Source organism: Sinohyriopsis cumingii, chromosome 14 (assembly GCF_028554795.1).
Source record: "Sinohyriopsis cumingii isolate HCF-2022 chromosome 14, ASM2855479v2, whole genome shotgun sequence".
In the NCBI taxonomy this organism is placed as follows: domain Eukaryota; kingdom Metazoa; phylum Mollusca; class Bivalvia; order Unionida; family Unionidae; genus Sinohyriopsis; species Sinohyriopsis cumingii.
This window is the reverse complement of record NC_142974.1, coordinates 26605987-26623521: the sequence shown is the minus strand read 5'-3', so window position 1 is coordinate 26623521 and position 17535 is coordinate 26605987. Positions and strand designations below refer to the sequence as shown.

General features: G+C 33.0%; 1 protein-coding gene across 1 annotated transcript in view; it reads right to left on the bottom strand.

Annotated features, from left to right (window-relative positions):
* Window positions 1-206: 206 nt before the first annotated feature.
* LOC149783471 (F-box only protein 16-like) overlaps window positions 207-17535 on the bottom strand; it is a 30483-nt gene continuing 13154 nt past the window's right edge. Inside the window, exons 4-8 of the mRNA XM_089931725.1 lie at window positions 14967-15131; window positions 12877-13034; window positions 12064-12181; window positions 10420-10618; window positions 207-8606 (exon numbers count right to left, since the gene is read on the bottom strand). Coding sequence (XP_089787851.1) covers window positions 8539-8606; window positions 10420-10618; window positions 12064-12181; window positions 12877-13034; window positions 14967-15131 — 708 coding nt within the window. The 3' untranslated portion in view covers window positions 207-8538. The remainder of the gene's footprint in view (window positions 8607-10419; window positions 10619-12063; window positions 12182-12876; window positions 13035-14966; window positions 15132-17535) is intronic.

Here is a 17535-nt window from a genome sequence, read left to right as displayed (position 1 = left end):
GTCAGATCTGCCGACACTGACAAAGGATTCAGCAGAAAGAAATTTCAACCTTTCATGGCCATCCAAATAAACCTCTAATGTTTCAATAAAGTTCTTCTTGCAAACAGACAAAAAACAAAATTACTTCACAAAAAACATGTTTTGCACTATTTCTGTTGAGCCAAACTATAATATTGGGTAACAAAATAATATTAAAAAATCAAAACCAAAATGTTTACACTTTATTGTACAAATCTGATGGAGTAAACATCAAAATATTAAATAATTTATTATACAATCCAAAATCTGAAACAGAAATAGCAAGCATTCAAATCTTTTCAAAGTCTTGTGTAACATAATAAAACAGAAGATGAAATATTCTTTTGGTAGTTACAATCCACACAATGATCTCACAGATAATACCATAGTGTCATGTCACTAATGACCAAAATATATTGAGTATCACAGGTGAATAATATTGAAAAATTGAAAAGTTAAAATGACAAATAATAGAAAAGTTGTCACTCAGTATAAAGTCCCTCAATATACTAGTGCCCTTGATATGACACTATACTGTCATAGACAATATGGCCTTTATTGTGATGTGGTGCCAAAAATACTAATATTTTTTTTATACTGTATCCCAATGTATGGAGTATTTGATTTATTTCTTGTTTATATTCAGATATAAAAATCAGGCAATCAGAGGAAACATCCTGAAAATTCTGGAATAATAAACAAAATCTCCGATTATACCATGCTAAAAAAAAATCTGATATTTACTTATTACCTCCCTTCTTCACTTTATTTGTTTTTTAATGAGAACCAACATGAAATTAGTTCACATCATTATGTCTAATGAGAAACAACTGAAGTCTAGTCCACATCATTATGTCTAATGAGAACCAACTAAAGTCTAGTCCACATCATTATGTCCAATGAGTACCAACTAAAGTCTAGTCCACATCGTTATGTCTAATGAGAACCAACTAAAGTCTACTCCACATCATTGTCTAATGAGAACCAACTGAAGTCTAGTCCACATCATTATGTCTAATGAGAACCAACTGAAGTCTAGTCCACATCATTATGTCTAATGAGAACCAACTGAAGTCTAGTCCACATCATTATGTCTAATGAGAACCAACTAAAGCCTAGTCCACATCATTATGTCTAATGAGAAACAAATAAAGCAAATAAAGTCTAGTCCACATCATTATGTCTAATGAGAACCAACCAAAATCTAGTCCACATCATTATGTCTAATGAGAACCAACTGAAGTCCAGTCCACATCATGTCTAATGAGAACCAACTAAAGTCTAGTCGACATTATGTCTAATGTGAACCAACTGAAATCTAGTCGACACCATTATGTCTAATGAGAACCAACTGAAATTTAGTCCACATCATTATGTCTAATGAGAACCAACTCAAGTCTAGTCCACATCATTATATCTAATGAGAACCAACTAAAGTCTAGTCCACATCATTATGTCTAATGAGAACCAACTGAAGTCTAGTCCACATCATTATGTCTAATGAGAACCAACTGAGGTCTAGTCCACATCATTATGTCTAATGAGAACCAACTGAAGTCTTGTCCACATCATTATGTCTAATGAGAACCAACTGAGGTCTAGTCCACATCATTATGTCTAATGAGAAACAAATAAAGTCTAGTCCACATCATTATGTCTAATGAGAACCAACTTAAGTCTAGTCCACAGCATTATGTCTAATGAGAACCAACTAAAGTCTAGTCCACAGCATTATGTCTAATGAGAACCAACTGAAGTCTAGTCCACAGCATTATGTCTAATGCGAACCAACTGAAGTCTAGTCCACATCATTATGTCTAATGAGAACCAACTAAAGTCTAGTCCACAGCATTATGTCTAATGAGAACCAACTAAAGTCTAGTCCACATCATTATGTCTAATGAGAACCAACTAAACTGTAGTCCACATCATTATGTCTAATGAGAACCAACTGAAGTCTAGTCCACATCATTATATCTAATGAGAACCAACTGAAGTCTAGTCGACATCATTGTCTAATGAGAACCAATTGTACTGTAGTTCGGATCATTATGTCTAATAAGAACCAACTGGAATACAGTTCACATCATTATGTCTAATGAGAACCAATTGAAACATAGTTCATATCATTGTCTAATAAGAGCCAATTAAAGTCTAGTTCACATCATTGTCATGTGAGAACCAACTGAACCATAGTTCATATCATTATGTCTAATGAGAAGAAAATAAAATGTAGTTCCCATTATATTATATCTCATGAAAACTTAAATGGAGTTCATGTCATTGTCTCTACTGAGAACCAACTGAAATGTAGTTTACATATTTATGTCAAAGTCTAACTGAAATGAGAATTAAATCACATCATTATCACTGATGAAAATCAACTGAAATGTAACGCACAGCATTATATGTATTAAAAACCAACTAAATTCAAGTTCGGAACATTAAATAAACTGTTGTGTCTTTATGCACTATTATAGCACAGCCTAGTTAAAACCAAACTCAGTATAAGATGTCCTTGTAAATGACATGGATCATATAGACTATCATAAAAAGCATTACAAAAATGCTGCTCTCTGTGAAAGAGAACATAATTCCAGTCTTCATCTTGAAAACCTGTACAAGTACAGGGCTCGAATTTAACAGAAATTTCTTTGTAGCCAGAAGGACTAGTATATTGAGAAATTTACTAGTCCTGCCAAATCTTTACTAGTCCTGTTCACAAAACAATGTCACACAGCTTTCATGTACGTTTACCAATTCAATCTTAAAGTTCAAACAACCCGCAACAAAACTGAAGGTTTTCTGTGTTTGTCTTTGCAAACTGAATACACCAGTTACACCACATAACGTTCCTTTTCTTGTCATAATTCAGCCATTCCCCGTCTTTCGTCCATTTCTTCTGAAATTTTCCATTACGCTTTTCCCTATCATAAGATTTATTCCTCATCATTCTCATTCAACTTTTTCCCCAGTGGCTGAACACCATCTATCAAATGCCACATTTTGCCTGTCTTGTAAGGAGTGAATTGTGACTTCTTTTGAAATACGCGATGTTATAGTATAGCTGATGTGAATTATTTACAGCAAGAAAAGGAATGGCACAGTGTCCTTTATATAAGAAAGTCAGAGCAAGAAACACGTCTTTGCCCCCTCCCAAAATTAAATGGCTTCTTCTTAACAAAGACTTAACTTCAGCAGACATTCTGCATGATCAAAGCAGTGGCTATTCTAAACACTGTTATAAAATATTAGCATCAGAAGATAGTGTCAGTTTCAGCTTGTGAAAGGTGCGTTCCCATCAAACGAAGCCATCTGACACTCGGTGCATTGTATTTAACAGCTCCTTTTACGGTATCATAAATCATAAGTTTGGTAATTGTTCCTAATTAATTGAACCTCAGTGTATTGTTGAAATTAATAACAAGGCAGAAAATTTTCAAATCTTAGATGTCCATGCTCAGAGATTTTAATTCCAAATCAATGTACGGCATTCTGCTTGGATATCTCCACGTGTATTCAATTATTTGTTCAATCACCATAGAAAAAGTAGTTGTATGGAATGGATGTGTCAATAACATAATCATAATAAATTATCTAATTCTTATAATTATTTTGATGGAAATATAAAATATGTAGTTTCCTGTTTGTGACTGTTGGAGCGTTTGGGTAGTGAGCAAAAATAAAAAAAAGGGGCGAACTAATTTCTTTGAATAGTTTTTGCCGTGTTCTTTTGTGTGGTATACCGCTTTGTAGTTTTTTACTGTGGTCGAGTGAATAATTCATTTAACCCTTTACCTCATGCAACTGTCTTTGCACGCCTCTACAAAAGTTGCATCGAAGCGCCTTTTGATGCCTCAACAAAAGCCGCATGGAAGCGCCTTTTGATGTCGGCTGTAAACATCGGCCATTTTAAGCCGGTTTTCGTAGCGCCACCTTCGGGGAAAACCCCTTATTAGATACTACATTCATTTCTGCAAATGACAATTACGTCACATTACGACGTCACTGTTTATGTACTGGTCGATATCTGCTATTTAAAGTAACTGGGTCATAATCTCCACTCTCCAAAATGGTGGTCGCAGATTTCATTCAGTACTTACGAAGCTTTCACGATTAGAATCACAACTATGAAAGATTCAATAACCTATGTAAAAGCTCTGATATTGATGTAGGCAGCAATTAGTTTTTATAAATTATCAAATTCAGATGACTTAGTGATGTAGACACACACGAAAAACTTTTAAATTTCGAGTATGAGAAACGGCAGCTACAGTTTGTCACATGGCCTCACTGTCATGACAGTGAATGAGTTCTCTCCAGATTTTAAAGCACATAACAAATTCTTCCATGATAAATAATTACACAGCTATAATAATCGGACTTTAGTCTTAAATTGTTCCACATATTATAGATGTGTACCAAAAATGTAAAATGGTTAAAATTACTGTTAAACGTAACATACACTACATTGCTTAACAGTTCACAGGCAGGCTATGCGTATGCGGTCGACTAGGTAACATGTGTTCTATTTATAGCATGCAGCACTTTGTCACTATGCTCTATGAGGTAAAGGGTTAATTCGTTATCAGATTAATTATGATCAATTACCAAACTTCCGTTGTTAATGACAGGATGACAGGACCATAATTTACGCTGTTAAGTGAAATGCATGCAATCGGATGGATTCTTGTTATAGAAACACACCGTTCCGAGGCAGAAATTGGCTTCATCTTCTCATGCTAATATTTTATGACTGTGTTTACAATGGCCACTGCTTTGATTCTACAGAACATCTGCTAAAGTCAAGTATTTATTAGGGGATGGTGTAAACAAACACTGAATATTGATAACCAAAATTTACTAGCCCATCAGACTATTAACATTTTGAAAGTTACTAGTCCGACAGGAAATCTGCTAGCCTTGGGCTAGCGAAGTACCGCTAATTTCGAGCCCTGAAGTAATAATACAATATCTTTGACAAAAGGTTGTTGGAGCCTAACTCAGTATAATTTATCTTTCTCTAAGACATGGATCCTATCTGGGTCTGTCAGCAATGGTGTAATAATAAGGGTGTAATGTATTCATAAATGGAAGATAAACCACTATATTTATAAAAGATAAACTGTTCAAGATGACTGTCACTGCATTAATGTTGTTAGATCCTGCTTACACAAAGCATCTTAAAATTTAAGAGAAAATTCAGTTTTCAAAATTAAAAACATGCTAGGTAATAACTAGATGTAAATATGACATATAAAAACTGTATTTTGAGATACAAACTGAAAATTTAAAAATGAAAAATTAAAGACAAGTTTTTCAAATGAATTTTACTGGGAGTAAAATATTTTTGAGAAAGAATTACATTGCAATATAATGACATAACAAGTTCAGTTATGAGCAGACACTACCAGTGAATGTTAGTGAAAAAGCAAACAACAGTTTACAAACTTATCAGTCCTAAAATTTGTCATTAACAGGCACGCAATTTACCTTTATTTCATTGATATATTTAAATATGTTAATAAATCTGTAATAAAAGAATATAATAATAAAACAAGAGTTCACAAGAACCTTGCTACACTAAAAGGCTTAAGATGGATATTCTCAGATTCTGAAAATAAATAAATATGCTGTTACCCAAATATTTAATATAAAATCAATGGATAAAACATCTCAGACATTACAGGATGCTGTCAAAACAAATGTTGTGCAAAGTTTACTAAAAAACAGAAGCAGATCTAGTTCAACAAGTCTCATGATTGACTGTGGGATCTCTACTATATGTTGCTGTGGCACAATGATCGCTGCTATCGACTGATGGCACATTGATCACTCTACGCAAATGTGAAACTACAACAAGAAGAAAACATTTTTCTACACCTCTAAGTTTTTATATAGACATATTTCCTGCCATTGTTTGTATCAGCACTTCTTCTCTAAGCTTAAAACTTTAATTTATCATTATTCTGACAGAGATGCCAATGCAGTGTGCAAGTCTCTGTCTATCAAACTGAATATTTAAAAGAAAACATGATGCCATCCCATCATCGCAATGCTTTACATCACATCATCACATGTCCAAATATTTTGAAATACCTCCTTCAGCATCCCTTTCTTTCCTCAGACTCTCATTTGGTGGAGAACTCATGGAGCCATGCATGATCCTGGTTGAAAAGTCTAGATAACTGTCTTTCTCTAAGGGAGGTAACTTTTATTGGAACTGAATACTACTTCTGCAATCTAAATATGGTCTCTTTCCTTACTGACTGACTGTAAAATTTACTCTTACTTAAATTTACGCCAATTCACTACTTACAAGTTATCATCATACTGGTATCATATCATCTTTTAAACCTATCATAGTTTCAAATTCTGCTTTAAATTTTTATCAACTAATTCACAAGTTTATTAATGTTACCCTTCCAATGCTGGCCTAAACAGAGGTTGAAGTGTATATTTGCTGAATGGGCACATGATTAGTATGTTCAATGCCTCAATGTTTTGTTGAGTAGCCTAGCATTACAATTGAACACACCTGAAAACCTTATTTCTATACAGCTCCAACACAACCGAAATGGTTGCTACCCAAAACTAAACATTAATGATGTTCATTAGACTGAACTCACTGATGACAGTCTTAAAAACACTAGAAATAGGCATGCTGTTATAATAAGTTAACCTGTTAATCCCTGTTATTGTAAGTGTCCTCTGTATTGACCATGGATAACCAGATATGATAGACCCATACAGCAAAAAAATATATGAATAACGAAAAGTTTGAATAGAGACCTGATTATCTATACAGTCCTTCTACCACATTCAGTTCTATTCGGATTGGACCTATTGAGGTGTACAACACAGACTTTAGCGAGTTGTACTGACTTGAGTAATATGCCTCCAACTAAAAATACACTGAGAAGAAAGATGGATGAAACATGGCAAAAGGTCACTTCTGGGTACAGCGAAACACCCTAGTGTGTGACCAGGGTAACAAAGCCTCCACACCAAATATGTTTTAAGAAAACTGACATGGTATTGGAAATATTTCCTGTTTTGCTTTTACATGTAATGTTAGTGATTATTACATGTAAACTGAAAAGAAAAATAAAGAAAATTAATTTCTCCAAGTGAACCATTCACGCATGGTCATGGAACGATTTACCTCCCCAGTGAGCCATTGCTTCTAAGTTTCTACAAATCACACAAAGAGCTTTATGTGTAATCGCTATCATTGAAGATGTCATTGAAGTGGAATACTTCAAGACCAAGGTCTCTGCTGGCCTGCTTTATTGTTAATTATAAACTTTGTTCTAACCACGAGAGGAAGAATGTCACTTTCTTTAAAAAGAGTATAATTCTTACTGCTACCGATAAGCATTTAATGCCTGTTAAATCATAGCTAATCAAGCATGACTGGTTCCAGTACTAACTTTCACATAAAATAACCAATTATAGTCATAGTAGTACCAAGCTTCAATAATCCCAACAGGTGCTTGATGCACACTCTTTGGCTTTCACTGAGAAAACAAATCGGACACGTTTGTGTTGTACTATCCACATCGTAAATATTATGAATGTCCCTAATGGTCACAAATTAAGCAGAATCCTGTCAAACCAGAGAAAATTATCATCGCTTAAATAGCACAGATTCAAATTTTATACTGCATAATACAATAGCTGATTATGGTCTATGTTGTGTGTATTATTTATAACACATGGAATGATAATTCATATACCCAACTCATCTCATCTAGAAATCTTCAACTTTAGTGCACACTCAAACTCAGATCTGGATAGTTTACAATAGTATAATTAATTTAAACACAAGATAGTTTAACAAAGCAATACATTTTAATACATATGTCTGTTAAATATGTTTTGTTTATTTTGCAACATTTTAAGAACTATAATACCTGTGATATAGGTAATTTTGAGTTCGAGCAGGTACTTGATTTGTTTCAAGACTATGACACCTGAACAACAAAAACTACTTGTCGGGCTTGTAAAAGGTCTTTTGTAAAGATAATAAGAACAGAAATCTGTATTTGATTTCCAAAGAGACTAACTAGTAAATCATGTCAGACTATTAAGGAGACTAACTAGTAAGTCATATCAGACTATTAAGGAGACTAACTAGTAAGTCATATCAGACTATTAGGAGACTAACTAGTACATCATATCAGACTATTAAGGAGACAAACTAATATGTCATGCCAGACTATTAAGGATACTAACTAGTAAGTCATATCAGACTATTAAGGAGACTAACTAGTAAGTCATGTCAGACTATTAAAGAGATTAACTAGTAAGTCATGACAGATTATTAAGGAGACTAACTAGTAAGTCATGTCAGACTGTTGAGCATCTATCTGAACCATCACCTCCAACTTTAACCCTGACATTGACCTGCCAGAACAAAATGTGACATGATCTGGAGTTATGTTGTCTTTACCTCGTTACAACTATTAACTACATAACATTATATTCACTGGACAAGTATAATTTCTTCAGCTTGTGTCATACATCTTCATCTGAATCTTCCTTGTCTGGTATTTTCCATGGCTGATGAGGAAACAATGGTGATGCTAAAAGAAAAAAGTAATAAAATAATGTCCTCTTTTCCATAAAAAAATTATTACCAGCAGCATTAGCATCTGATTAGAAATAGCAGATAGCCAGGGTATATATACTTTTTAGGCTGCATCAGCAATGTGAAATTTCAGATAGCCAGGGTATATATACTTTTTAGACTGCATCAGCAATGTGAAATTTCATAAGTTTAAATATTTAAAAGCCAATGTATTGTAATTTGAGAGCTTCAATCAGGAAATCAATATGTACGCTGCAAAAAAGACACAAGTTATAATTCTCTTATGATCTCAATACTTTTAATGCATTGAAACTTCTATGCAAATGTTTAGAAATCAAATTCACCATAGTCTGATCTGTATCTCTACCTTACCAAACAAGGAATGATTATAAATGCATACACATAACCAAATTGGCTCAACACCTGGTAAATGATACTAAAATATTCCACAGCTAAACGTTTTAAGAAGATTTGTGTAAACAGTGGTAATACATATACCTTAGCTGTCCGAATGCAGCTTTATTACAACAAATAAAGAAAGTGAAAATGGAAACTTGATAGATGACATAATAATGCAACAATAAGAGTCTAGACACGTTGCTGCAGACAAGAAGCAGCATGATCCAGATCATAATGATGACTGTCCTGATGATGTTGCTTAGGACTGATGGTCACATCACGACAATGAAGATGATAATACCCAATCAGAAGATGAAAGAACTTATTACTCTCTGATACATTTCTAATCTGAGATCTCAAATTAATAAGGTTAAAATGTTAACTTCAGCTGAAGAAATCATAGTTTGCAAAATAACATGAAATTAATAAAGAGCATACAATGAATTTTCAGTTAAAATCTGTGAAATAATAATAACCTTTTCCTTGTATGTTTTTGATCCAAAGGAAATAAACACCTACTTGTTTAAAATGTCCCAACTGGTCAATATTATGCACAAAAATTAACAATGGGTCACAAACCCCATTATAAAACGGGTAACTTTCGTTATGTGTAATGTGTAAAAATTCATATAATTATAAATTGGCCCTGTCACATTTCAGCAAAATGTTTGACATGGACATATGTTTATTCAATTATGCTGTTAAACACATGTATGAAATTTGGACAAAAAAAATCTTCGATTTAAAGAGGTTCAAATGCTTATTATAATCCATATCACTATACATTCAATTAATAGGTCAATTATCTGCAAAGACAATGAAAACAATTAAGACAACATTAAAATAATATCTTCTGGATATTACAATTTAATATTATCTGGCATGATTGATGAAACAATCACTTAAGCAATCAATCTAGTTGCTATGCACAATTATGGATTCAAACTTAAGTAACTGACACAATAAGGTGAAGTTTGTCCTGCCATGGGGTGAGGAAGGTAGATGGCAACTTAAGTCCCTATCATTCCCAATTCCATGACATTGAAATAATAGGTCAACATGACTAATAAAAAATAATATAAAAAATGATTTGACCATCTAATGTCATTTCTGTGCTTTAGTGCAACAATATGATTTAGAATCACATGTACCACTCAGGATCATGTGCTAGACTTTATGTCCCACTGTTGTTTTCATCAACACTCGTATAAGTCTGTTTTGTTTTTAATCTGAAGCTAAGAGAGGTAAAAATGTGCTGTGTGTCAATAAAATGGATGCGGATTCAGGATCCAATTTGCCATTTTTAACTAGCATTGATCGCTGATTTTTACAGTGACAAGATATAATATGAAAAATCTTTACATTTCCAACTGAAGCCATATGATTGTCAATTTATATGCTTAACTTACATGGAGGATCTCTGGGAGTTCTGGAGGAGACTGGCCGTGACCCTGCAGGTCGAGGGACACTGGTCACCTGGGCAGATGTCACTGTGTTAGGTCGTGACACTGTTACAAGATTTTTGTCATAAGTCACACTCTTTGGTGCTGCTGAAGTAGGTCTAGAACCAGACCAGATCTGACTGGTATCCACTTCTCCATTCAATTTCTGAAATTTAAGTGTTCAAGAAAGTAAGAGTAGAAATCAGTTAAGACAAAATCTTAATTCAAGAAAGAAATTTAAACAATAGGTGAACAATTTAAAATTTTGAGCCTGTCTTGAAGGTACATATATCAAAATATCATCTGGAGTTGTGATACTGGGCAAAGTAGGCAAAACAGTCACATAACATGGCATGACTTCTCCAGAAAACATGCCTACAGACAAAACATGGTCGCCTTGAATTTGGGATAATAATCAGAGATACTTATTTTAATATGCCGTTTTAAATATTTTAAGTATAATCTTCTATTATGACAAATTACCAGCCCTCTCAACCACAAAATACAATGAATTAGATTATGTATTTTGCCTGAGAAACCTCATTTAAAAAAAATGTATTTTAAACTTCAAATGAGTCAATTATTTTCAAAGTTATAGAACCTCACAAGATATTATTGCTGACTTATGAATAAACATAATCAAAACAGCTAATGTACCCGATATAATCTAGATATGGAATAACATGTAACATTAGTACCACAACTGGCATGTGATATGTCCATCTCATGACCCCTTCCATACTAATGACCTTGATCTAAGGACTTCATTATTGTATGATTAGGTGTGTTTTGTACGTGTTAGAAAGTTAAAGCCTGCTTAAGGAAAAAGGCCATTGACTTAGGATCTTTTGTCGAGATCATGTGACTGGGGTATTAATCAATACAACAGATACTGTCAAAGACAACACATATAACAGGCTAATAACTCATTAAAATGCCTCCATTAGTTTGAAAGTAATTTCCATATATGGGTAGAGGTAACTGAATGACATGTGTCCCCAGTATGACCTCAACTCTGAGGCATGGGGCATTTGACACACTGTCAAGTCATGATACGAAATTGGTTGAAGTTTTATTAAAATATCAGTGATTTAAAAGTTACACTCAAAACAATGATACAACGGGAACTTTCTGCCTTGTGACCTTGATCTTCAGGCAGGTATCACAGTAATATTATATGATGAATAAATGAGAAAAGTTTTCATTTAAATATCTTCAGTGGTTAAAATTTTATACTCCAGACAAGTATTAAGTATTACATTTGCTGTAACCTTGCCCTTGAAGCAGGGGCATGGCTATGATGCAAACGATAAAGATCAGTGAATCAGTGAAAGAAATCAAGAGAAAGAAATAACAATAAAGAATCTCATAAATTGGACTTGTATCTGCTAAATTAGCAAATCGGCAGCAAATAAGTATTTTTCCTGGCTTATATATTCAACAGGAACTTTATTAAGTGTCAATAATTACTGAATCAAAACTGAGTGACCATTCATTACTGAGTGACCATTCATTTAGATACTGTAAAAGTAGTAAAGTTTTGATGTTATATCAGCATTATTAGACCAATTAGAAAAAAATGGCAAATTTAAATTCGCTAATAAAACCTACCCCTAAAGACTGGGATCTGCGAACTTCCTGGTTGTGAATGTTTTGTCCTGTTTTCACTTTACTCCTGGCATTCTTGGCTATCATTTCTGCCTCATGGCCATATGTTTTCTTCTTGCGTCTGAAAAAAATTTAAAATTAGTAGTAGTATTAAAGCAAAATTATTCCCCCACTTTTCTTACTTGTCTCCAACTTCACCCTCTAAAAAAATCTCAATGAAAGCTAGGGGAACTGATCCATATTTTAAAACAGTTCTACATATTTCTGGAACACCTCAATCATATCCCAAAGTCTTAAGTCTCTATATCAGAAGACGTAAAGCATTCAATATACTGCCAATAAAATAAACTCACAATCACTACCTATGGGCTGATAATTAAGAAAAATAACTTAAAATTTATCTTTTTTTCATTTTTTATCAGTATTAACAGTCAAATCATAAAGGATGTTCCATTTAAATATACATTTTTCTTTCAAGTTTTGGTACTTACTAAGATACATACACTCATCAACTTTGGTGATAAGTGAATAACAGCCTTGTAAAAAATCATTACTGAGAATCGTGGAGTCAAAGAGAAACCCTGAATACTTACAATTTATGAGACAATATACAAATATGCACTTTAATCCAAGAAATGTGGTGTGGTGGTGTTGTGGGGTTTAACGCAATTTTTCAGCACACGATAGGCTATGCATGGCGGCCAGTATTAATGGTGGAGGAAGAACCCAGGAAAACCCCGGGAAGAACCACCGACCCACGAGAACCAAGACATGTAAAATAATTGTTAATGTGGACACAGTAACTTCTGAGCTTACAGTTTATTTATGTTATCCACCACATCATCGTTTTCCAAGTAGTTAAATCTCCATGTATCTTTTGGTTGTGGGTCAGATCCTCGCCATGGCATGGTTTTCTTTTTCATATTTTTCAGGGGCTTTTTTATACTGTGTACATCATCAATCTGAAGTTTTTCCTGAAAAATAAATGCAGAATAATTGACCATATTGTCCACCTGGATTCAACATTATTATTATCATTATCATTATTATTATTATTATTATCATTATTATTATTATTATTATTATTATTATTATTATCATTATTATTATTATTATTATTATTATTATCATTATCATTATTATTATTATTATTATTATCATTATTATCATTATTATTATTATCATTATTATTATTATCATTATTATTATTATTATTATCATTATTATGTTTATGTTGTTGTTGTAGAAGTTTGATTTTAATACTTAGGTGAATTTTTATTCCTCCACCATTCTGGTCATGAGAATGAAAAGTTGTTCCATCTGTGCCAGTGCATTATTTTTCCATGATTATTTGGGGGTAGGGTAACCATGCACATTTTGCTTTCTTTAAGATGGGTGAGAGAGATGGTAATAAGCTTTCTCTATCACAGCATTGAAAAAAAGTTATACAAAATTGAGATATGGTCAAACATGAGCTAATAATGGGGGAAATTACTTAATATACCATCAATTCTGGATAATAAACATACTGCTTGTTTTTAAAATAACTTATATTCAACTAGACCTCTTAGACTATAAAATGCATCATAATACATCTATTTTGTAAAATGTCTATATTTAAACTACCTGGCCAGACTTATAAAATATTACACCTGAACGACTAATCAAAGAAAGAAAGATATAATGAGAATACTGATGAATTTGATATTTCAAGTGAAACTAATTTACAGAGGGTCAAACAGAAGAACACCACTCAAGACATATTGATATTTCAGTAATGTAAACACTATGCTAGATATAAATTTTATAATACTAACATCTGAAATATTATGTCATTTCTAAAAAAATCAATTTGCTACAATTTTTTTGAAGTGCTACTGTAAGCAGAAGAAATATCCAAGGGAGATAATTTCTATCAGCCTTAATCATTTATGCCTTAAGTTGCCTCCCTTGGCAAATAAAACGTGTATGATGGGCTACAGATGCCATACTAAATATCTTAGCAAAACCAAAAAGGTTGTTTTGTAATATGAAATAAATTTGGTAAAAGAGAATGGACAATAAGGCATACTCATGGATGAAGTGATATCCCTCAACAATACAAGAAAGGGCCATTGTTTTCTTTTCAGAAAAATATATGTATTTGACTTCAATACAAAATTCTAACATTGCAAATTATGTTTCTGCTATGCCAATACCACATTTAAAAATATTATGTAAACTCTTCCAAATTAGTGAACATATTTATGGAAAAATTAAAAGTGCACTTAACTTTTATTTAAACCTATATTTCATGAAATTTAGTCTCAATGCAATTACTGAAACAGTTCTGATGTTTAATCTTATCATTCAAACTTTACAAAGGGATCCAGGATGGCTGAGTGGTCTAAAGAACTCGCATTTACCGATCGCACCTCGCTGCCATCGCACCTCATGCATACGGCTTTGAATCCCATGACTGGCCAATGTGGGTATATAAGAGAGCTGCCAGTAGCTTCCATTTGTCAGTAGTTCCTACTAATTTGTTTCTGGGTTCCTCCTCAACCAGTTATACTGTCTGCCATATATAGCCTACCTTGCACTAAATGCATTAAACCCCAAAACAACAACAATAAACTTTACAGCATTTTACATAAATATGGTTATTTTATTAACATTCTAACAGAAAGAAAGCATCAATCTTAATCTAGTAAAAATATAAACAGTAATTATAACCACTAACCTTGAATCAAATTTATGCCAGAAAAGAAAAGTTAATATATTAAAATTTTATACACATGTCTGCATCCAATTTTGCTATAAAATACCTAATAATAGCTCTGTGCTTATTTTGACACAAACATATATTTTCTGAATTTTACCTACATATCTAGAAGCTTCCAAGGTGAGAAAATGCTGTGACTTACTTTTGGCCGGATTAGATGCAAGGTCTTAACATTTTCAATATAATTCCTTTTCCAGACCCCTACTTCATATAAACTGGGAGTATATGGCAGAAACCATCCCCGGCGAAGGCATTTTGGCATCCACAGCTCATCCAGTTCAGAAATACTCTTCCAGTGGTGGCACACCTAAGGCAAATAGAATAATAGAATAATGCTAATTACCTGAGGTATTACAAAATAGAAATCAGGTGGATCCTTAATAAAAAAGCTCATTATGATAACACATCCATCTTTTTTAATGCAGGTATGGTCATGGATTCCATTAAATTGTTCAAAGTTTGCCTTCCTTGATTTAAGATCATTGGCTGATGGGAACTGATGATGTGATTTGTAATGAATGAATAAATTGATAATATGTGCATACATAAGCTTTCACTGCTAATATCACTGAATTAAATGTTACAAATCATTTGATGAAATTCTGTTTAATATGTGTCACATGATCAGTCCCTCCTATGTCACACTACTTAGGACCAACATAAATCATAAACAATGTCTCAAGTTATATGGACGATGACCTACTTAAATCAGAAACAGAATACCAACAATGATTGTACATGCCCCATCAACTTATAAATATACTGTTAATCAACAGATCAAAGAAGAAAATAGGCATTTAGCAGATTGTGAAATTCATGTATCATTTACCTAGGATGCCCATAACTGATTTTGTTTAACATTTTATTCTAACTGGTCTAATTAAGATACTAGATCTTATGTTAGGCCAATAACGGTACTCTTATATATTTGTTACTGAAAGCTGTTTGTTCTTGATTAAGGCAATGTAAATAAAGAAAACAATACTTAACAGATATGTTGCATCAGGTTTTCAAAACACTTGGGCAGTTTCCTTTCAATCTTTCATTGTAGCTGATATAGTCTAATATTATACACTGACAGTGACCTTTGTTGGGAATTATTTTCTTTATCAATAATTTTTGGGTCACTAAAAACACAAATATTTTGGGGTGTCCAAAATCATAGGATAAAAGGAGAGAGAGCTCCTACGTAAAGCTCTCTATAATAATTGGACACTGTAATGCACTGCTGTCATGGAATAAAGCCTGAACAATATTATAAAATATACACCAGACATCTCGAGCAACAGCTACTAAATATACTGCAGTCCCCGTCATTAACAGCTACTAAATTTACTGCAGTCCCCCTTATGAACAGCTACTAAATATAACGCAGCCCCCCTCATGAACAGCTACTAAATATACTGCAGTCCCCCTCATGAACGACCCTCCTTGCCCAAAGGCCACTCATTTTGTATGGCCAGAATCCCTTGGCACTGATGAGTCTGTGTTCAAAAGTAACCTTAATAAAGGCCACCCCTCGAATGCAACCAGTGGCCAGCATGTTAGTGCAACACTGTAAAACTTACCCCTTATATGTGGCCCCATTTTATCTTAAAATGTGTCTAAAATCAGTATCTAATTCATATGGTAAGGTAAGTAATCAAAATATCTTACTGATTTATGTTTCCTAATGTCAAATTTTCATTACTGAAAGAAGTGTTGGCTAAAATACATGTACCACTAATGCTAACATTATATCTTTAATGCCGATGTTTACAGCAAATGGGGTAAACAATGCTGTGATAGAGTTTGGGCTTCACACAGCAGTTGAGGTTTCTTTTTCATGATTATGTCTGGACATAATTGTCAAGATATTAACATTGTCAGCATGGGCTAAATATTGATTTTGTGGATTAACACAAAGAAAAATTAACCTTGAACAAAACAGGGTAAAAAAGACCAAAATATCACATTACATGTATCACTTTCTTTATAAAAACAGAATTTTTTCTACTCTACAAATGTTTTATCTGCATAATTAAATTGTAGTAGGTAAAATTAGCAACATAAGAATAAATTGTTATAATACTTTAACTTGTCATCAAGTAAATGGAGAATCAATGCCTTATAAGAGAAGTAAAAGTTATTTGACTTGACAACAATGGGAAGAGTTCAAGAGTTCTTGTAAAAAAATTTCATGTTGGGAAAACTCAAATAAACAACATCATAACAGACAAGAAGACTATCCTGCTGCAGTGGAAAACTGGAGTAAATAGAAAGAGAATTATTTTAAATGCCAAGCAATCTATGTGCCAATATTTATATGATGTTTATGAATGGTTTGCAATGTGTATGCCAACAATACCCTATTTGCATTTCACGCTTAACAATAAGAAATATTAATGTATGGTAACTTGCAATAAGTCTGTTCTTAAGAAGATCCTTTAATTAATTATTGCTACTTTTAAATGAAGATATTAAATGATTTGAAGTCTGGCAGGCGAATTTAATAATGCATAAAAATCTGACCCAGCTGATGTCATTTAAACTGAATTATTAATCTAACACAAGACTGGCAATTTTAATCCTCTGTAACCCTAATCAGGTAAGCTGCCTCATCTTATGAGATGATATTACAACCTTTTATATAAAAAATAATTTCAACAAATGCATTAATGGTACATTATATGCCCACCATGTGGTAAATAAATATTCTTGTTTCACTTCTT